Below are 21,187 nucleotides of genomic sequence, written 5' to 3'. Positions count from 1 at the left end.
GGAGAAATGCACGCTCTCTGTACAGTGGACACTGGCTGCTAGGTGGAGCGGGGATGTGGAGCCACTGCAGGGTGCCCAGCGCAGGGACAGAACGCCAGTGGATGCACTCCGTGGGGCAGCAGCTTGAGGAACAGGATATCTGCATCATCTCAGAGCAGGTTTCCAGAAATTCCATATTCATTACTTGGAGGGAAACGTAGTGGTTTCACTGAGGAACGATGAGGCAGACAGCACTTTAACCAAGGACCAACGTCAGTGTCACTGCCGTCCTGCGCCTCCTGACAGGATACTCTGAACAGGACATGGCATCGCTTCTCTGTCTGGTTTCCTTGTTTCTGAAGTGAGGATGTCTTTGGACTCATTTCTGCACCAAATATCACTCAGTAATTCTCAAAAGCGTTTCTTTATTCCTTATTTGCATATGATTGAGGTAATAGCACTCAAACAAGGTGACAGATATTTTGCAGGAAGCCTCTCACCCTAAGCAGGCTGCTGTCCACCTGAGAACACGTGGTCTTCGAAAACATCTCTGAGGAAGCTCAGAGGGGCGCCCCCATCTGGGGCTGTCGTTGCTGAGACCTGCTTTCTTGCTAGAAACGTGGGATTTTTTGTATTGGTGGAAGCCAGGCATGCTGTAAGTAGTCATAACTGCAAAAAGTAAGCCGAACACTGAGGAGCAGATCGATTAGATCATTTTTTTATTGTATTTGTTTTATATTCATAAGTCTAAACGTAACACAAAACAAAAATGAAAGGATTATATTAGCCTCCTGGGGCGGCTGTAACAAGGGACCACAAGTTGGGTGTCTTGAAACAACAGGAATTTACCCTCTCACATCCCTGGAGGTCAGAAGTCCAAAGTCAAAGCGTCAGCAGGGCCACCCTTCCTCTGCAGGCTCCGGGGACAGACCCTCCTTGCCTCTTCCAGCTCCTGCTGCTGCCGCAGTCCTTGGCTGGTGGCTGCATCGTGCCAGTCTCTGCCTATGTGGCCACATGGCCTCCCTTTCTGTCCGTCTCTGAGTCTTTGCGTGACCTTCTGGTGAGGACACCAGTCATTGGAATTAGGGTTCACTCTATCTAATATGCCCTCACCTTAGCTAATCATGTCTACATGACCCTGTTTCCAAATAAGGTCACATTCTGAGGTTTTGGGTGGACATGAAATTATGGGGGACGATATTCAACCCAGTACAAAATGAATAAAAGGAAACAAATATCATCCAAAACATCTGCTTTATAAACGATAAAGAAAATGTAGATAGAATTACAAAATAAGAAAGGACTTCGGGAGGGCTATTTGGCTTCTGGGGGTTTGAGTCCATCCATGCTGCAGAGTGAAGCATCTGCCTACCCAGAGGCCAGGCGTGTGGGGGTGACCACCAGCAAGGCAGCGGCCCGAGTGTGGCTGCCGCGGTATAGCAGTGGCCATGGGACCTGAAGTCAGACCTTTCAAAGAGGAAAGTCCAGCCTCTAGCCACTTCCTCCTCCATCCCCAAGCCCCAGGTCCTAAATACAGAAGATAAGAAAATGAAGGAGGAAAGACGAATTTGCAAATAGAAGCAGAGTTGGCCTGACACCAGCTAAATAAATACAGAGTTTTCCTCTTCAGTCTTTAGGAACATTCCAGTTTCCTGTGTAAATGGACCCTTTACCCAATTCTACAGGACGGCTTCTCAGGCCGGCTACACTGTGGCAGTGACTCTTCCCAAAGGGGCTCACTCATTAAGGCGTCTCCCTCCACACAAGGCTGAACTGAAGGTTCCAGAGGCATGTGCTGCCCCCTGTGTGCTCCTCAGTGTTCTCAGGGCATCTCTGGGTGTGTGCTGTGAGCACCAGCCAGGAGTCATCCCGCAGAGGAAAGCAGGGGCCCAGAGCACATCCCCAGGGCCTGATCACCCAAGCAGCCCTGACCATCGGGAGCGCAGTGGGTGTCGGGGCCCCAGCACTCTTCAGACCTCAGCCCGACAAAGGGAGACAGCCTTCCTTCTGGGCTGTCTGGGTGGTGAGTGGAGATGTGAGCCCACAGCCCATAGGGCAGAACTGCTCTTCTCAAAATCCTTCCTAGCTGGGTGATAGCACCTATAGAACTGGCGCTGTGGATGGAGAATCCTCAAGGGCGCAGGAGAGATGCTCCATGGACTTGTCTGAGACTGACTGGGGAGGTACTGGAGGGAACTTGGCCTGAGAACTTTGTTCACACGTTTTGAGGACATTGGAGAAGGAAACCCTGTACTCCAATGAGGGCTGATCAGGGTCACCCATCAGCCTTACTTGCCCTAGTCAGCTGAAGCAGGTGGGGTGGAAGTGACCGGTTTGTCAGGCTGTGGGCTGGACAAGTGAGCATTGAGGGCCAGTAAAGCCCAGTGGCCTGGAATCTTCCTGCACCGGCAGTTGGAGGCACGAGAAGCAGCGGTGGCCTAACAGAGAGCTTCATCCGAAGCGCTGAGGCTTTCTTTCCTTGTCAGAAAGGATGGTTTTCAGAAACACGAGGACAGAGGCCTGGGCTTCTGGAGCAAATCCACTGTACCCACGTAGCCTTTGTTCTTTGGGCTTTGGGATAAACGACATGCTCGTCTTTTAGAGTTTCACTTTTTTCCCATTTGGCCCTTGCCATGGGCTTGGAGAGGAAGAATTGAAGAAAGGCCATTGGAAGATGGTTCCCTGATGAAGAAGAGAGCGCTGGGGAATTTCTGTCTTCAGTCAGCAGGTATTCTGCAAGTTGGTTTGGTTTGGTTCGGTGCCTTCCCCTAAGGCACAGGCATTCCAAAGGTGGTGGTTTTGAGTCCCACAGAGCCACCAACCTTTCTTTCCCACCTGAAATATGGTCTTTTTTTTTTCAAAGAAAAATCTGGAAGTATCTATTTGAACTCTACTTTAGCTGGTAACCAGAGAAGAAGGCAGCTCTGGGATCCTAGGATTTTAGTTACTCGTGGAATGCTTCCCTCGGAGTAAATCACAACCTTAAAAATGTAGATGCGCAGCTGGGAGAAGCGACCCCTTATCCCAGGGCCTCCCGGAAACGCTTTCTGTCTTTGTCCTGTGTAGGACGCGGCCTTAGGTAATTATTGATTCAGGTTGTTGGTGGCACCATTCGAAGTCATTGGTCTTCCCAGGCCACAAACAGGACAGGTTCTCCAGGGGAGGGAGGTGTACCTAGGACACAGAAGAGCTGCCACTCGCCTTCCGCTCCTGTCAAATACTTCTTTCTCCCAACACATTTTGTTGCCCCAAAAAGTATTTTTCTATGCGGTGGTTGAGACTCTTAGACTGAAGTTGCCCTTTGTCTTCTCTCTAAGGCACCTTCTTTTCTTCTTTTTCCTCACACTCATGCTTACTCTTTTGGCTGCTTTTCTCCCAGCCAAACTGAGTGAGGCGCTTTGTGCCAGTGTTTCTGTCATTGGCCTATTGAGAGCCTGCCAGCGTCCCTGACTTCTTCTCTTTGAGGGCTGTGAAATATTTATATGTCTGCCTTGCTTGTGTGCTTCTGAAAAGTTGCATAGAAACCAAAGAGCCAAAAATAAATATGATCTTAATTACCCAGGATAGCAGGCTACGCAAGAAACTCGTGGTTAGTTTTGTTGTAAACTAAACATTTCATCGTCCTTGTTATTGCTTTGTAAACTCAAGTGTGCATCTTGAGTCCCAGGTTTCCCTTTGGTTATGGTTTTTTTAAATAAATGAATGTTTTTGATGTTGTGACGTAATAAGAAACATGCGTTTGGTCTCTGGCCCTGGCTCCTAGCACACAGCTCCTGAGTGCTGAGTATCTTTTTGTTTGCTGATGAGGTGATTATGGCTGGGGCTCCAGGACAGCCTCTTGGGGGACGGGTTGCCAGGGCAACCGATCATGTGATTAGAGGTTGGAACTCCACCCGTGGACCTCTGGGGAGGGGAGGGAGCCCGCAGAGGTGGAGTGGATCACCGGTGGCCGGTGATCTGCTGGATCGTGCCTGTGTAATGAGGCCTCTACAGACTTCCTCAAGGACAGGGTTTGGGGGGCTTGCAGGCTGCCGAGCACGGGGAGGTTCCCGGAGGGTGGAGTCCTGGGGAGGGCACAGCAGCTCCAAGCTCCCTGCCCCATCCCTCGCCCTGTGCATCTCTTCATCTGTGTGTATTCTTTGTGACATCCTTTATAAAAACCAATAAATGTGTCTCCCTGAGTCCTGTGAGCTGCTCTGGCAAATTAATCAAACCTGAGGAGGGGTTCTTGGGAACCATGCTGAGAGCCAGTTGGTCGGAGGAGCGGGCCACAACCTGGGGCTCGCCGTTGGCATGTGAGCCAGGGCAGCCTCAGCCGGAGCCCCGCCCTGTGGGGGCTGATGCTGACTCCTGAAGGACAGCGTCAGAATTGAATTCAGTTAGAGGACACCTAGTGTCAGCTGGAGAATTGCTTTGTATATGGGGCAAACCCCTACACATATAGTGTGAGAAGTGTGTGTGGTGTGGTGTGCATGAGGGTAGGAAAAGCAGTCTGGTTTTTCCTGTCTCTTACGGTGTTTAGTTTCCATATGGACAAAGCAAAAGTGGCAATATTTTTGAATGTTCCAATATTATAGTGACATAAGTAATATTGATAGTTGCTGTGGAACTGAATGAATAATACACAGCATAAGAACATTTCAGAACACAGTGACATGTATTCCTAACATAACTTCTGTTATTTCATGTCATCCTCTCCCACTGTTTTGTGTTTCAGGTACAGAGCCTTCATTTTTATTTTGACATTTCTGCTGTATGCAAGTTTTCACTTATCTCGAAAGCCTATCAGCATAGTTAAGGTAAGAATCATGAAAGCACTGCCTGTCGCCTCTGTAAGGAGTTGGTCACTTGAAGGGCGTGTGGGGCAGAGGGTGGGGATGGCAGCAGATATGCGGGAAAACGGATGATTTAGAAACAAGTTCTTCTGCTGCTTTGGCTTTGCAGTTTCCCTTTCCTAAAATTGACATTTTTTAAATGCTTTTTGGATTTATACTTTCAGAGGTCGTAGACTTTTAGTTATATTAGTTGACAGTTCCAGAATCTGAAAGCTTAGCTAAATATTTATTTTATCTTGTGTGACTGTTCCTTCCAAATGTATCCAACCTTAATTGGTTCCCCAAATTCCAACTCTTCGTGCTATCCGACCCCAGGTCTGGCCGCGGAGGTGGCTCTCCATTGTTCTTGGAACTCTGTGTTTTTGTTTTGATTCGACCCCAGGTCTGGCCGCGGAGGTGGCTCTCCATTGTTCTTGGAACTCTGTGTTTTTGTTTTGATCCGACCCCGGGTCTGGCTGCGGAGGTGGCTCTCCGTTGTTCTTGGAACGCTGTGTTTTTGTCTGAGTGATGGGTGCGCAGGAAGTTGTTAAACAGGTGTTCCACTAGACTTTGAGAAAAGAAGATTAAAGCAGACAAGACTACATAAACACCAGTTATAACCTGGAGAAAAGCAGGAATAATTTTCTTACCCTCGTTGGGATTACATCACCCTGCCTGTAGACCATCAGGGGCCTGAGAGGCATTTGAGTCTCTATGGTAGAAGGAATGAGGAAATCATCCACTGAAGGGGTGGCCTGCCCCTCCACACCTGTGGGTGTTTCTTGGATTTTCTCCCAGGCATCCACTGCCAGAGACAGCGCATTCACAGCCCGACGGCCCCTCGCTCACTCTCCAGGAGTTGGCAGGGACCCAGATCCAGGACTGCAATTCTGTAACCTTTGGAGCTGTGCTTCCTCCACTCCTGCCACTGGCTGAGCCCTGGGTGGCTGCCCTCCGCAGCCCCGGTCGGCAGAGGCAACGCAGAGGCTGGTTCTTTTGTGACAGTCCTAGGTTTCCCACTCTCCAGCAGCTTTCAGGGGATGTTAAACATTCATTTACCCAAAAGATTCTAAAATTCCCCCTTGGCCCCTGGTAAGCAAGAAACTTCCATGCCTTTCAAGTTGTTGACTGTGGAAAACGTTTGCAGACCTTAAAAAATGTGGGTTTTAAGAGAAGAATATGAAAAGAGGCAGTGGGCCTTAAGAAACACTCATCTGCTTGACCAGAGACTCTCAAATCAGTACCGATAACCAGTCACTATAAAACAGTACCGATAACCAGTCATTATAAATCAGTGCCAATAACCAGTCATTATAAATCTGAATATTGCTGCTACTTGTCTTTCTGGTAGAGAAATACACAAACAGCTCAAGAAAATGGTAAATTATAAAGATGAAAGTACCTATTGAAGAGACTTGGTGAGCGCATTGGAGTTGAAGGATCTGGTGTAGTCGGGGAGCCTGCGTGGGGTTTCAGGATTGGCCTGGAAAGGTTGGGTGTGGATTGTAGGGGAAGAAAAACAGCTTTGCAGGTGGGAGAACTGCCTTGAGTACTATGTGCAAGGGTGGGCGTCCCCATGAAGCCACCACCTGACGGGCTGGGGGGGGCAGATGTAGCGCGTAAGATGGACTGGCCCTTGGGGGGATCTTTGTCAGCGGTCAAAGCTGTTGGGGTCCACCTGATGACCACGAGGGCCCCTGTGAGCCAGGAGCAAGTGGGAGCCCTGTCCCCGTCCCTCTCGCGGCTTCCCTGGTGGTCCATCTTAAAGCCCCTGCCCCAACTCTTGTGTGTGGTGCTGTCCAAGCCACTCAGGGCTTAGGGCTTCTGAGGAGGCAGCGTCAGGGTCAGCTCTTAGTTCAGTGTCATAAGTACCAGTATAAATAACTGCCGCTTACAGAGCCCCGGGGTATGACGAAGTGCCACACACATTACCCCGTGACCTTCACAGCAACCCTGTGAGTGCCCCGTGAGGAAACTGAGGCTCGGGGCCTCGTTCCCCCAGGCAGGGCTGCTATGCACTGGAGAATTCCCTGTGGGTCAGGCTGCCTCCAGGGCCCCCGCTCTTCTTCTCTGTGCCTCAGGGTCTGTCCGGGTGTAATTACCTGAGTACACTCCCAGCATCACACTCGAGCCTCCTAAACTCACAGATTTCCCGAACTAGCAGCTGTGATGTGCCTGGGCATGGATTGGCTTGACGCTGAATCCCGTGCGTTTCTTCACCTTTGAAGATAGATCAGAACATCACACCACATCAAAACTGAACTTTGCAGTGCCTTATGAAGCACCCATGTGCTTGAGCCCATGATATGAAAGGCGTCAATGAAACGGAAAGTGGCAGTGATTCTGTTGACCCACAAAACAGTTGAGTGATTATTTACAGCCACATATCCTAGAACATTGCAAACAAAACAAAAGCAAAATACATTTGCTTACCTGAAATCGAACCAGGAGCTGTGAATTAGAAAGTGATTCTCATTCTATTACGTCATTTATAGAATGACATGGCACAGCAGGTCACATTTAAGTTAGTCTGGAATGTTTAGATTACCTTTGATCACTGCTGATGAATTGTATTTTTCTCGATGATGATGATAAAACCAGGGCTGGGAGGATAGTGGTGTTATAAGTGCAATCCTGTCCATTCTACCTGCTGCTCCAGCTGTGGCCCAGCCTCAGGACTCAAGGCAAGCATCTGCCCAAGCTGGTAGACAGGTGGTTCTACACTCTCCCAGCAGACATCTTAGTGGGAGCTCTTTTCTCCTGGGCTGGCCCAGAGCGGAAACCTGAAAGCAGAGGCTTCCCAGAGAAGCCTAAACTGCAGGGGTCCCTGGAGCCAGGGGGATGGCAGCATTGATTTGAATGTGAGGGTGCCCACCCCTCTCTGGACACACAGGACTTAAAAGGAGAAAACTGGCCGGGCGCGGTGGCTCACGCCTGTAATCTCAGCACTTTGGGAGGCCAAGATGGGTGGATCACCTGAGGTCAGGAGTTCGAGACCAGCCTGGCCAACATAGTGAAACCCTATGTCTACTAAAAATACAAAAACAAATTAGCCGGGCATGGTGATGGGCGCCTATAATCCCAGCTACTGGGGAGGCTGAGGCAGGAGAATCACTTGAACCCGGGAGGTGAAGGTTGCAGTGAGCTGAGACCACACCACTGCACTCCAGCCTGGGCGACATGAGTGAGACTCCATCTCAAAAAAATAAAATAAAAACAAATGGATTAAAGATATGAATGTAAAACACAAAAAGTAAAAATCCAAGAAGAAAATTATGTTTATCGTAAGAGTAAGTGTGAAGTTAGGAAACCCAAAGAAACAACGGGCAAGGGGGATGAACAGGCAGTTCACAGACATGGAATTCAGATTGCCAGGAAATGTGTGAATGGTGTTCAAGTCTGCTGTTATTCCAAATGCAGATTAAGGCAACAGTGTGCTCAATGGCTGGCACAGCATTGCCCAGAGCAGTAAGCCCTGTTCACTGGCCGTGAGGGGAGAGGACTTTTCATGCTTTCTTGATGGGATGTCGAGTGTTAGCACCTTTTGGTGACACCCAGTGAAATAAAAAATACTACAGCCTTCAGACATGCTTCTGGGAATTTCACCCTAAAAATAAAAGCACCTTACTTGGGAATGTCTTCATAAGCTTCTTTATGGCAGCTTTGTTTGTAGTGACCAAAAAAAGGAAAAAGGAAAAAACCAATGCTGGGTATCGAGGGAACCCAATAAGCAGGTAAAAGTTTGAATAAATGGTGACAAGTCCATATTATGAAAATAATTTATCAGAGGCAAACCAGTTGACTCAGAAACATTTCCAGGAGGCATTTTGAGTAAGAAGTTAACATGTGCATAAGGATGCATAGAATGATTCCATTTTTGAGAAGTAAACAATGACCAAGAAGCTCCTCCATCTATTTCTGTATCCTTCATGCGTGGAGCGTTTGCGCGCCTGTGCCCGAGTGTGTATAATGCATTTCACGTGGCAACTGTGACTCATCGCGGGAGGCTGGCTGTGGGCAGGTGCTGTCGTCCGTGGGGGAGAGCCTGTCTGGTCGCTCCTACTTTTGGTACCAAAACTTTAATTGCTCTTCCAGGACTTAGATAATGCTTTGGAGAATTCTTGTAGCCTTATAAAAGGAATGTGAAGGACTAGTTAGAATCAGTGCACCCACACAGCCTAACGAGCCACGTAAAGTTGACTAGACAGATCATCAAATGCAGATATGTATACACACACGCACACACATACACCCTCTGTGTTGGCTAAAGGTGGAGTGAAACTGGCCTAACCCCACTGTCCTCCAGGGGGATTCAGTGAGGCCCGAATCCCCTGCTCTTGTCCTGTCCTCTCACTGTTGCCTTTCAGTGTCTCCTGCACCCCAGACCACCGGGTAATCTCCTCTATTGGAGGCCACGTACCTCCTGCAGAGAATGTGCCCTGTGGCTGTAGCCTTAGGCAGTGGTGGGGCTGAGAACCCAGGGCGGAACGAGTAGTTTCTCTTTGCGAAGTGGCTCAAATTCAGCGTGGAAAGAATGGAGCCTTGGTGGAATGCAGGCTAATGCAGTGAATGTTTGTGCCTAAATGACCGCGTGGGTCTCTGCAGGTGCAGGATGAGGAGTCCAGTCTTTTCTAGTGCCATGAAATTCCCGCTGCAGCTGCCTGCTGCTCCCTGGACGGGATTTCCTCTTGCTGCCAGTGGGAGGGGTGGGGAGGGCTGGAGGTGGCCAGGGAGTCTGTAGACAGAAGACGTTGCCAGCTCCCGGCCCCGCCGCCTTCCCCGCACACTTGTAGCACTGTGACTCCCGGCCCTGCCGCCTTCCCCGCACACTCGTGGCGCTGTGACTCCCGGCCCTGCCGCCTTCCCCGCACACTTGTAGCGCTGAGACTCCTGGCGGTTCCCTGTGTTCTTCCACAAGATTGGCACCTTTCTTCTCCCACCCCCACCCTCCACCCGTCTGCTGTTTATTTTTGTTGCTGCTCTGTGTGTTGCACGGACGCTTTAGCAGCCGCAACGCCTACGTGTTCACAGGGCCCACTCAGCCTCCCCGCCTCACATATCGTAAGTGTGGAGTTCAGTTGCCGCAGAGCCTTTTGCCGGATCAGTTTTTAATATCTACCTGATGTCGCGGGTTGATTGAGTTTGGAACTTGTTGAAAGGCACTTGTGTAAAAACGTGTGAAGAAAGCTGCCTTTATGAAAGCAGATGTTTCCCAAAGGACTTGACCCCCTCCCCAAGTATTTCTGCAGGGATGGTGTGGCTGTGCAGAGGTGAGGGTGCCTCCATGAAGCACTTTGGTGAGAATTTGTTCACCTGGCGAGGGGTTTGCTTAACAATTCATCTTAACCTAATTAAGTTTGCATTGTCCCTCAAACACCAGGTTTGGGGGGTAAAACTCATAGAAATACTGAAATATAGCAACGTTGTTGAAAACCTGTGGTTATGTAAATATCCTCAGAACCCTTTGTGCTGGAGTTATATGAAATCTCGATTGCTTTGGCAGCAGCCTTCCAACGGGGCTGCAGGGTGCAGGTGGAGGTGACCTTTCCAACAACAAGGAGAAGGGCCGGAGAGGCACCTGGACTCACAGCAGCCCTTTCCTGAGCCCTTCCCAGGGGTGGAGGGCCAGAGAGGTGCGCTCCATTTATGGTTCATCTTTATAGCAACCCTGGGACACAGGCATTGTCATGCCAACTCCATAACTGATGACCAGGGAGTGTAAGTGAAGTCACCAAGGTCAGAAGCCACAGAGAGGCACCAAGATCCCAGCTCAGGCCTGTCTGCCGCCGAAGCCTGTATCCCTAACCAGGATGTGAGGCCCCCACTCATTACATAACAAAACTAGAAAAACTTTACTGCTTATTTATGGAAAAAAAGGAGCATTTCTAATCGGATATGTTTTCGGCAGGTGGTTCCTCCCAGAAATATGAAATCACAAAGGATATAAAATTCTGTTTTAAGCGGCGGCCTGCAGAATCTCTTTTTCCTTTCTTCTGTGCCAGGTTAATGTTAGAAACTTCAGCTTATCCCTGGGTTCTCCTTGGCTGGGGAGTGTCCTGTGCTCCTGTCCTAGCCGTGGCTTTCTTCAGTGAGAGGTGAATTGTGGCGATGCTTCGGCCTTTGGGTGTGGCCAGATTGGCTTCCGTGAGAGGCAGCAGGGAAAGGTGGGCAGAAACACCTGACTTCTGAAAGCACTGAGGAGGAAAAGTGTCCAACAAGGCGGCAGGTGAATGGAGAAAGGCCGCAGATACCAGCTTGATACAGAGAGGAAGGGCTGCAGGCACCCGCCCCGGGTCTCACGATCACACTCACAGCCCCTCACATCTACCTTGGGTGGAGAATTTAAAACACAAGCAGGAGCAGCCAGGGGTCCCCGAGCAGTCGGGGAGCAAATGAAAGCACTCTTCCCGACATGCCAGGAGGTCAGCATGGCGCCTCCAGGGAGGACCAGCTCTGCCAAGGGAGCTGCTGGGCAGATGATGACTTTGCATTGTACAGTAGAGCCCTTGGCTACTTTTTTGGGACAGTGTTTAATTATAGCAGAACAGCCCCGTGATGACGACAGAGTCACATGACGGTGGAGCAGCTGCATCCCGTGTGCCATGCCAGGACTCAGTGACGTGGCCCACATGCTGCCAGCTATAAATCAGGGTGTGTAGCCTCGATTCAAAAGCCCTGGCCTTTTGAAGGTGGCTAGCCTTGTTGGCCACTCCCTCCTGAAGAGAGGGGGACAGGACTTCCGACTGCTGCCTGCCTGGTCACTGGGGTGGCTCCCTGCCCAGCGTTCTGTGCCCTGACCTGGAGCCAGCTTTGTGCACTGCCCTCCAGACCCCTGGCCTCTCTCAGGTTCCAGCTGACGAGGACACCCCTCTGGTATTATGGGCACTGAACGGGTACTCAGTCCCCCTAAGGGACACCCCTCTGACCACAAGGACCCCACTTTCCGCCATCACTCACGCCTGATGGGCCAGCTCCTTTGAGTCTTGACTAGTGCAGAGTGATCACTCCAGAGACCCCCGAGAAGAGAGGCATGGGAGTGACAGAGGCCACCAGGGAGGGACACACAGTCACAGAGCACATTCTGTCTTCCTCAGCTTCCCCCACAACGAGACGGGCCCCTGCCACATGTGGCGCTGTCTTGTAGGTGTTGTTCCTCTTCCCAAGGAGTGCACTGAGGAAAAGCCCACTCAGGCCCCTCTGCCTCCCGACAGATGAGCTTTCCTCTCTCCCCAGGGTTTGTTTCACAAGGGCCATGCCATCTTAAGCTCTGTGCAAAAGCCTGGAGTTCAACGTCACAGGTCCCAGTGACTTCTGTAACTGGGCAGCAGCCTCGTCTGCAGAGGGGGAGACCGAGGCAGGGGCGGCAAGTAACATGTTCACACAGCCGGTAACCAAACCCCAGGGCCACGGCTTTCCCTTCCTCCCACCTCCCAGACAAGTGCCTCCAACCCTGGCCCTGCTTGCTGGTTCTGTGGGTAGTTTGGGGGGCGGGTGGTGCCCTGCCCCAGGGATATTTTTAAATTGAAGTATGATTTACACTTAGTAAAGTATACAGATCTTCAGTGTCCAGCTTGGCAGATCTGTACATGCCCATAGGGGTAGCCATCCCCTAGGTTAAGGGATGGACCCTTTCTAGCTCCCAGACAGCTCCCCATCCCCTGTCCCGCATTGTCCCCCTTTAGGTAACCGTGACTGTCACCTCTAGCCGCGTGGATTCGTTGTCCATCCTTGGACTTTGTATGAGTGGAATGCTGCAGTCCGTACTCTTTCGTGTCTGGCTTCTGCTTCATGTTATGTTTGTGAGGTTCATCCTCATTGTTGCTTGGACCTGTGACTTGTTCTTTTTCGTTGGTGTGTAGCATTCAGTTGTGTGAATCTAGGAAAATATACCCCTTCTGCCTTGTGGACAGGTGGTCAAGGATGACAGGCAGTCGGCTTTCAGCTTGGAGCTTTAGGACTAAAACTGCTCCTGAGGCTTGTCTTCCAGTGGCATATGAAGATGGCTTATGTTCGTTGTGCGCTCAGGAGTGCGGTTGCTGGAGAGTCCTGCTGAAACGTCACCAGCAGGCATTCTTGTGGGTCCTGCAGACACACTGCCAGTGGCGCCTTGTGTTTCCGTTAGAATGCAGGGTGCAGGTGTCCTGGGCAGGCTGCTGGGAGAGGAGGGGTGACTGTTCCTCTCTGTGCCCCGTGCTGAGCCTCACTGAAGGCACTTCCTCTCCTTGCTTCTGCCCTCCCATCACATCCCAGGGTGAGCTCCACAAGTATTGCACTGCTTGGGATGAAGCTGACGGCAGATTCAGCAGCCAGAGCGGCAAGTCTGGGTCCATTGCCCCCCGCCAGCTCCCTGACAATGAGACCGACTGTGGCTGGGCACCATTTGGTAAGTCGATCATCGGTCCGTCCAGGAGCTGAAGCGGCTGTCCTTCCAAGGTTCTTCCAGCCTCGCTGTTAATAACTTTAGCAACAGTAATGCCGTTCCCAGATGAAACTGCATTTCCATGTCAGCCCTCTTTCCTACCCAAGAGCACGTGACTTCACCGCCACTGTGTCCGTAGCACCTGTGTGCGGAGCTGTTCCTCCTGAAAGAAGGTTCTCTTAATAGGGAGATGTGCTGCAGATCATTTGCATTTTGTATTTCAGACTTGCAGGGCATAGTTCCGTGGGCGGGAAGAAGAGAGAGACACGAGGGGCTGGTGTGGGTGCTGGCCTAGGCAGGCGTGCTGCAGAAAAGCCAGTGGACACGTAAAACAGAAGGCATCAATCAAATGTGCAGCCACCATGCACAATGGGGATTTTATCCCATCTGAATGATGCCTGCATTATATTTAGTGATTATTTGAAACTGCGGTGACTTCATTTTCCTTTGCGAGAAACTGAACAGAAAATGCACCGCCTTGTTTTCTGTGTGGAAACCACGCGTTTCACTAAGTACACCCAGATTTAGAGAACAGATGCTTTGTGTTTTATAGCCGTGCTCTAGAACATACACTAAACAATACTGAGCTTTTCCTGTTGATTTTCAAATTCGTGTAGATAAGAACAACTATCAGCAGCTGCTTGGGGCCCTGGACTACTCCTTCCTGTGTGCCTATGCCGTGGGGATGTACCTCAGGTACGTACAAAGCAGACATAGTACAGGGGTGGCCTTGCTTTGTAGCAGCCTGCTCTCACCTCTCACGATAGCTCATAGCTCTTTGGTTTTCCAGACCCTTCCTGGTTATCTGGCCCCTCCGTGCAGAGAAGGCGTCCGCTATGCTGAAGTGCACAGGCGCGCGGGAGTGAGGCCCCCGCTTGCCAGTGGCTTCCCTGCTGTTCCCTTCCCAAAGATGAGGCCAAGCTTAGGAGAGAGCAAGCGCTTGTGCTGTGCCCACAACACGGGACCTCAAGGCCGAGGATTTCCGTGTCCCAGGCACTGTGCCAACTGACACAGGCTGCCCTCAGCTTTCCTGGCCCTGGGGTTTAGGACCTACCATGAATCCTGCCGATCCTGGGACGTGGTCATTCAGGAACAAGGGGACTAGCTTCCTGTTTAGCAGAGCCCGACCTCTCCTGTGGTTCAGGGGCTGCCATCTGTTTACATGCCCCAAATAACGAATTTCACCTGATGATCGGAGCAGTTGACACAGGATGTGTGGAACAGCTCTACCTGGATGCCCAGCTTGGCCCCAGAACTGAGCGCAGCAGAGGCAGCCCTGCGTGGCGGGCGGGGAGCTCCAGAGAGAGACCCGCTGGGATCTGAATCCCGGCTCTACCACCTGCTAGGATGTGGTCTTGGGCAAGTTACTATACCTCTTTGGGCCTCAGTTTCCCCTTTGCAACATGGGAGAAATAATAGTTCTTATGTCACAGGATTGTGGCAAAAATTGAGTTAATGTATGTAGAAGCTCAGAATGGTGCCTGGCCTGTGCTGCCAGCCCAGCCCATTCTTCATCCCACTTTGAACTGACCAAGGCAGGTGGCAAATGTTATATGGGTCATAGAACATGTGACTGACTGATTGAAAACTGCTATTGTGGCAGTCCAGCCAGGTTTTTTTTTTAAGGCAGTATAGGGATGTTCTAGCCCATTTTCTGTTGCTAGTAGCACAATATCTGAGATTGAGTAATTTATAATGAGAAAAGGTGTATTTAGCTAACTGGGAAGTTCAGGATTGGGAAGCTGCATCTGGCAAGAGCCTCGCGCCACACTGTAATGTAATGGAGGGCGTCGCCTGGCAGAGGCCCCATGAGATGGGTTAGCAGTGAGCAGGGCATACAAAACACACAGCACAGGGGTGACCTTGCTTCATAGCAGCCCGCTCTCACCTCTCACAATAGCTCATCAGTCCTGAGAGCGCAGCCACTTACTCCTGCACATTCATTCCTTCGTCAAGGCGGATCCCTCATGACCCAAATGCCCTTCAAAGCTCCCTGCACCTCTCAACGCAGTTATACTGGGAGCCAAGCCTCAACACAAGTTTTGATGGAGACCAGCCATAGCGAAACCACAGCCAGGGATGGAGGCATGTAGTCCCAAGAGGCTTTTGTTCAGAGACAGAGGTCTTTACATCCTGGAGAACCCCAGGGATCCCCATAAATGTTTAGCTGCTTCCCTGAGACCCGCTCAGTGTGGGATCATCAAGACCTGGCCCCTCCCCTGCTCAGAGCCCTGGTGGGTGGGTGGTGCCCAGGGAGGCAGTGTCTGCTGTCGGAGGAGAGCGCATAGCTCTCCCTTTATTGAACGTGTGCATTTGCCTCCTGCTGCAGAACTTGTCTGAGTGAGCAAATGAATAATAAAGATTTGGAAGCTCAGAGTGTGTGATGCGCAGCCGAACATGAGCCTAGCTGGAGAGAGTGGTGTGTACCTTGGGCTTCCTTCGGGCCTGGGTCTCAGCCAGGCTGCCAGACCTTCTCCATTTTGAGGTCAAATGTTTATATTCCCCAGACTGCAGTCTTACTGAACACAAATAATCTGTGGTATAAAAAGACCCAAAGTGGGAGTATGTTTTTCTCAGTTACTAGAAAACTGTATTTAAATCTGGTTCTCAACTGGGGGCAGTTTTGTCTCCTAGGGGACATTTAGTAATGTCTAACGACGTTTGTGGGTGTCACAGCCAGGGAAGGGATGTTGCTGGCATCTAGTGGCTAGAAACCAGGGTGTTGCTAAACATCCTACAACATGCAGGACAGCCCCTAATGCCACAGAATTACCAGAGCCAAAATATCAATAGTGCTGAGGTTCAGAAAGCCTGCTTTACATAAATAAACTGGTTTCTTGTTGCTTATTTATCGGTAAAGATAATTCTTATGCACCTTGTCAGTAAGGTTATTAAAACAAAATTTAGTCTAATGTGACATCTACACAGTGAACTCATGACTGAAACAAGGGCACACGCTGCTGCATTGAAGGGCCTTTTTGTGTGAGTCCCTACCTGAGGTCTCAGCAATGGGTGGTTGCTCGCTGCGCCAGATGAAATCAGATATGAGAGGGTACAGTCATTCAGCCCAGGTACTGCCTGGAGGGTTCAAGCAGGTGCAGCGTGGACTTGAATCCCTGTATGAGTCCCATATAATGTGAAATGGTGTTTGTTCAGTTAGACCTTTTCTTTAAAAGTTTTCAGTAGAGATCAAAGTGGGCCCAAATCATACAGCAAGATTAGAGAACACTTCTAAGCCTAGCCAGCAGCACCAGCTCTCAGGAGCCCATCTGGTTCTGCCAGCTGTGCTGTGACCTGGGCAGGTCAGCCAGCCTCTCAGGGACCTAGCTCCTGGTCTCTGGGGTGGGCAGGTTGAAGTCGGTAACTCTCTAGCTCTGGAATGCTCTTGAGTCTGTGTGTGGTGAGGTTTTAGCTGAAATTTTTACCTGGATGTTGTCATAATTTTAAGTGACTTTCTTCTGCTTTAGTGTTTAAAAGGTCATTTCCTGGATCCGAGGTAGATCTTTTTTACTTGGTGGATTCAGAAGGAAAAGCTCCCTGGTGTGGGTTCTTGAGATGAAAGCTGAGAACATTGGAGCTGACTCCGGCAGTGGGGTTCACGGCAGGCAGGTGTCACTGTGTGTTAGGTTTCCTGCTTATCTGACTCCTAGAGTGACCCTACAGAAGAAAGCAAGACCCATAGAGTCTCTGATGCTTGCGAAGGGCTCACGTCCATCCATGACACTCTACAGCTTTTCTATTTACTTAATCAGTCACAATGTTAAGTTGGTCCATAGTGACATTTCCCGTAAAACAGTGAGGGATGTTTTGGATAACATTAGGTAGTGTGCTGTGATGGCAGCTAAAGACTGTTAAGTCTGTGCCCTGCTGTGAAGCTGGAGACGTGCTTTACCACCCCCGTCGAGGCTGTTTTAGTGAGGCTAAGCATCCTTTATGCCACCAAGTCTCCAGACAGCTCTAGAAGATAAGACACCAAAAAGGGTAGCTGATTAGTGAGTTGCATTGCTGTTCAGAAGGATGAGAGAGATGCCACCCCAGCATTTCAGACCTTACCATGGAACAAATCTGCCTTTAAATCAGGTCAAAGTGGTGTGGCAGGAGGTGGTAGTGGCAAACAGCTGCAAGCCACTTCCCCACTGAGCCCAGCCAGCCAGGTATATTAACACAGGTGACTTCATTACAGCTCGTGGGGCCGAGTGACTTGCTCTGGGTCATAAGTGATCTCTTTTCATGACATTTGGTGTAGTTCAACAGTTGGAATTTTAAGACATTGTATACATTTACTGGATATGGTTTATGTGAAAGCAGGATTAACTAGCAAGACAAGTTCCTGTTTCCTTTCATTGGCAACTATCATAAATAAGTCATAGCATTTGAATTTTATTATTTGACAGATAGTGACATTGACTAGAAATAAAATCTTCTAAGATGTTGCCAGTCTCTGGTTTCTGGTGAGTAAACACTCCATAGGGAAATAGGTGTAAGAAGTCTTCCTGGAAATTGTAAGGCTTGAGAGTTCCCCAAGCTCAGAGAACAGCATGAAAGCATCGGGCACGAAACAGCCGCCGGGTTGTTAACATTCGGGTGTGTTTGTTATTCCTATTTGTCTTTCCTTCTCTCCGCCTCAGTGGCATAATTGGGGAACGCCTGCCGATTAGGTATTACCTAACTTTTGGGATGCTCGCCAGTGGAGCCTTCACCGCCCTGTTCGGCTTAGGGTATTTCTACAACATCCACAGTTTCGGATTCTACGTGGTAACTCAGGTAAGGGTTTGGGTCCATGGCTCACCACATATGGGGTTTCCTTGGTGAATAGGGTGGGGTGTTTATGTCACATGTCACCTCTGTCAAGATGTTGGGAAGGGGCAGAAGTACATCCTGTCCGAAGTCAGGGTCAGCTGACATAATAAGTCCTTCCTTTCTCTTCTGCTCGGAAATTCAGGCAGCCCGGAGGTGTTTCTTAGTTTCAGGAGTTGCCTCATAAAGAACGCGCCTGTCGGTGCCGTGGCAGGGAGACTGATGTGCAGAGCCCTCAGGAGTCACCCTGTCTTCATGTGGATAAGTTTGAGATGTTTCATCTTGCTAAAGATTTGACCACTGGGGTTGGAGGGTGTGTCCTCCAGCTGAAGCCCTAGCTGGAGTCAGCCTAACAGCGGTGGCAGGGAGTTCCCACCAGGGAGTGCCCCAAACCATCCCAAGACGGGGCTGGTTGGGATTCCAAAGAACACAGCACTAACTGCTGGGTGATCAGTTTAAAGCGTGTATTAGGGGAACTTACGTACCGAGGGCTGTAGTATATAGTCTTGACACGCAGCGGGACAGGGCGTTCCACGCAGGTCTGTCTGCAGCGAGGGATTGGTGTATGGAGTTTGTATGAGGGTTTAAGGAATTTGGCCCAGGGCCAGGGCTACTTTCTTTCCATGTTTTGGGTCAGCAACTGAAACACCTTTGTCAGTGCCTAGGAGTGTTCAGGGGCCAACTTGGGTCCCAGCCTACAAAGGAAAACCTGCAGCTGGTCGGGTCGCAGTGAGAGAAAAAGGGGGGAGACCTGAGGACTCTACAGAGGGATGCAAGGGTGGAAGGAAGGGCCGACTTTGGAGTCAGGCAGCAGGAGGGGGTATGAGGCAGTCAGTGGAGAGAACAGGAGAGATCACGAAGGTGCTAGAAGGGGAGGAGGCCTGAGGGCAGCCCATACTGGCTTGCCCTTGGAGCTGGAGCCCTTCCGGAGTCTCCTGGCTTCTGCCCTTCCCAGCAGTGCTGTGGATCAGTATTCAGCAGCCGAGGAAAACAGTGGGAAATAACGATGCTCATCTCAGGCTTTGTGATGCTTCCAGGGCTCCCAGATAGCTCAGGGGAATGCTTAAAACCATCAAGGCAAACTATTTAATTTTGCTTTGAAGATTTTGCCATAACACTTGAAAAGTTTGGCTATTTTAATTACAAAAGCAGTTCACACTTCTGTAGTAATATAGAAAATTAGAAGGGAGGAGAAAACAATTTTCCAGAGTCCCAGCATGTGGAGTGAAGGCCCAGCCAGGTCAGCCCAGAGGCAGCAACAGGTAGACCAGCGGCTCCCAGGCGTCTTCTAGAGCAATAGTTCCCAACCTTTTTGGCATCAGGGACCAGTTTTGTTTAAGACAATCTTTCCACCCGGGACCAAGGTTGGGGAGAGGAGGATGGTTTGGGGATGAAACTGTTCCCTCTCAGGTCATCAGGCATTCGATTCTCATAAGGAGCACATAACCTAGATCCCTGGCATGTGCAGTTCACAACAGGGTCACGCTCCTATAAGAATCTAATGGCCCCCACTGATCTGATGGGAGGTGGAGCTCAGGTGGCAATGCTCGCTCTCCCACCACTCACCTCCTGCAGTGTGGCCTGGCTCCTAACAGGCCACGGATCAGGACTAGTCTGTGCCCGGGGTTGGGGACCCTGCTCTAGAGAGCTGGCTTACTGCAGTGAGGTGGTTGGCGGTGCCAGGCTGGCCCTGGTTTCCTGCAGTCTTGTAGAGCCACCCCCGAGTCTCAGGATGCTAGAGCGTCCTCAGCAATACATTCCCCAAGTCCCTTCGTGAAACTCAAGTCAGGGATTCTTTAGAAGGAGGTACTTTGTCCAGGCGTGAAGTCAAGGCTGTGTTCATTCCAGAGAATGATGAACAACAGTACCTTCTCCATGGCCTGGTGAGGGAAAACATGCAATTCACAAGCCATGTTTATCGTACAATTCTATGAACAGTTCTATAAAGAGAAGAAAGCTTTTCTCTCTTTAAAAAGTTTGCATTTATTTATTTTTTGAGATGGGGCCTTACTGTGTTGCCCAGGCTGGAGTGCAGTGGTCCCAGGCTCAAGCAATCCTCCCACCTCAGCTTCTTGAGTAGTTTGGACCACAGATGTGCACCACCACACCTGGCTAATTTTTAATTTTTTGTAGACAAGGGGGTCTCTATATTGCCCAGGCCGGTCTCAAATTCCTGAACTCAAGAGATCCTCTCGCCTCGACCTCCCAAAGTGCTAGGATTACAGGCATGAGCCACTGCACCTAGCCTCTTTCTATGAAGTTTTTAGATTCAAAAGAGACTGTAAAACTTGGCCCCACACTGTTATGAGGTGTGATCTCCCGGTGGTGGGGTTCTGCCTGGGTTTTCTTTCCTTGCTTTTCTCTACTTATTCTAAAATTTCCACAACAGACATGCATTACTTTTATTTTGAAAAATATATGGATACCTGTGTACATGGTTTAAAAATACATACGTAGTTTAAACTGTATATAAATATACAATTGACAGTCCATCTCTGGCTGTCATACCCCCTTCTTTGTGTGAGCGGGGCAAGCCCTGTGTGCCTCCCTGCGGCGCTCTCCCAGGCCTGCTTCCCATGGGTCAGTCTCTCCTTTGGCTTCTCCCGCAGGTCATCAACGGGCTGGTGCAGACCACCGGCTGGCCCAGCGTCGTCACCTGCCTCGGCAACTGGTTTGGAAAAGGAAGGTGAGGAAAAGCAGCCCTGTTTCCAATAGCAGATGAAAACTAGACCATTTTACTTTGAGTTTTTTTGTAGACTGATTACAGCAAAAACACTTTAGTATCCTCTTTAAAATAAGATGGCTGAAACCTCTGGGGCTTGAATTGCTGAAATTCAGATGGCCTGTATCCCACGAGACGGGAGCTCCTCCCTCCCACTGTAGGCCCGGTGGAGTCTGTGTCACTCGACGGCCCCTCTGACAGCTGCATCTGGCCTCCCGGGTGTTGTGGGAGATGCAGAGTCCAGGACCCTGCCCCAGGCCTTTTGAAGCCGAAGCTACATGTTAACATGGGAGTTTGGGAATTCCCAACCCGCGTCACCCAGCACACAGCACCAAAGTAGCAGAGCTGGGACCCAGCCTCTGGCGAGTCCAGATTTATTTGTAAATGGCTGTGTAAAATTCAGCTCAGCCAGGCCAAAGGCTTATTTGTGGTGGAAGATACCAAACAAGATGCAGA

The 21,187-nt window shown here is 50.1% G+C and overlaps 1 protein-coding gene across 2 annotated transcripts in view; it reads left to right on the top strand.

Annotated features, from left to right (window-relative positions):
- Window positions 1-21,187, top strand: part of SLC37A1 (solute carrier family 37 member 1) — an 82,724-nt gene that overhangs the window by 22,761 nt on the left and 38,776 nt on the right. For both annotated transcript variants that reach the window (XM_025380821.1, XM_025380820.1), the window contains 5 exons: window positions 4,697-4,778; window positions 13,044-13,176; window positions 13,830-13,908; window positions 17,841-17,976; window positions 20,619-20,695. In XM_025380821.1, the coding sequence (XP_025236606.1) occupies window positions 4,697-4,778; window positions 13,044-13,176; window positions 13,830-13,908; window positions 17,841-17,976; window positions 20,619-20,695 (507 nt within the window). The remainder of the gene's footprint in view (window positions 1-4,696; window positions 4,779-13,043; window positions 13,177-13,829; window positions 13,909-17,840; window positions 17,977-20,618; window positions 20,696-21,187) is intronic.

Source organism: Theropithecus gelada, chromosome 3 (assembly GCF_003255815.1).
Source record: "Theropithecus gelada isolate Dixy chromosome 3, Tgel_1.0, whole genome shotgun sequence".
NCBI lineage: Eukaryota > Metazoa > Chordata > Mammalia > Primates > Cercopithecidae > Theropithecus > Theropithecus gelada.
This window is presented reverse-complemented; position numbering and strand designations above follow the sequence as displayed.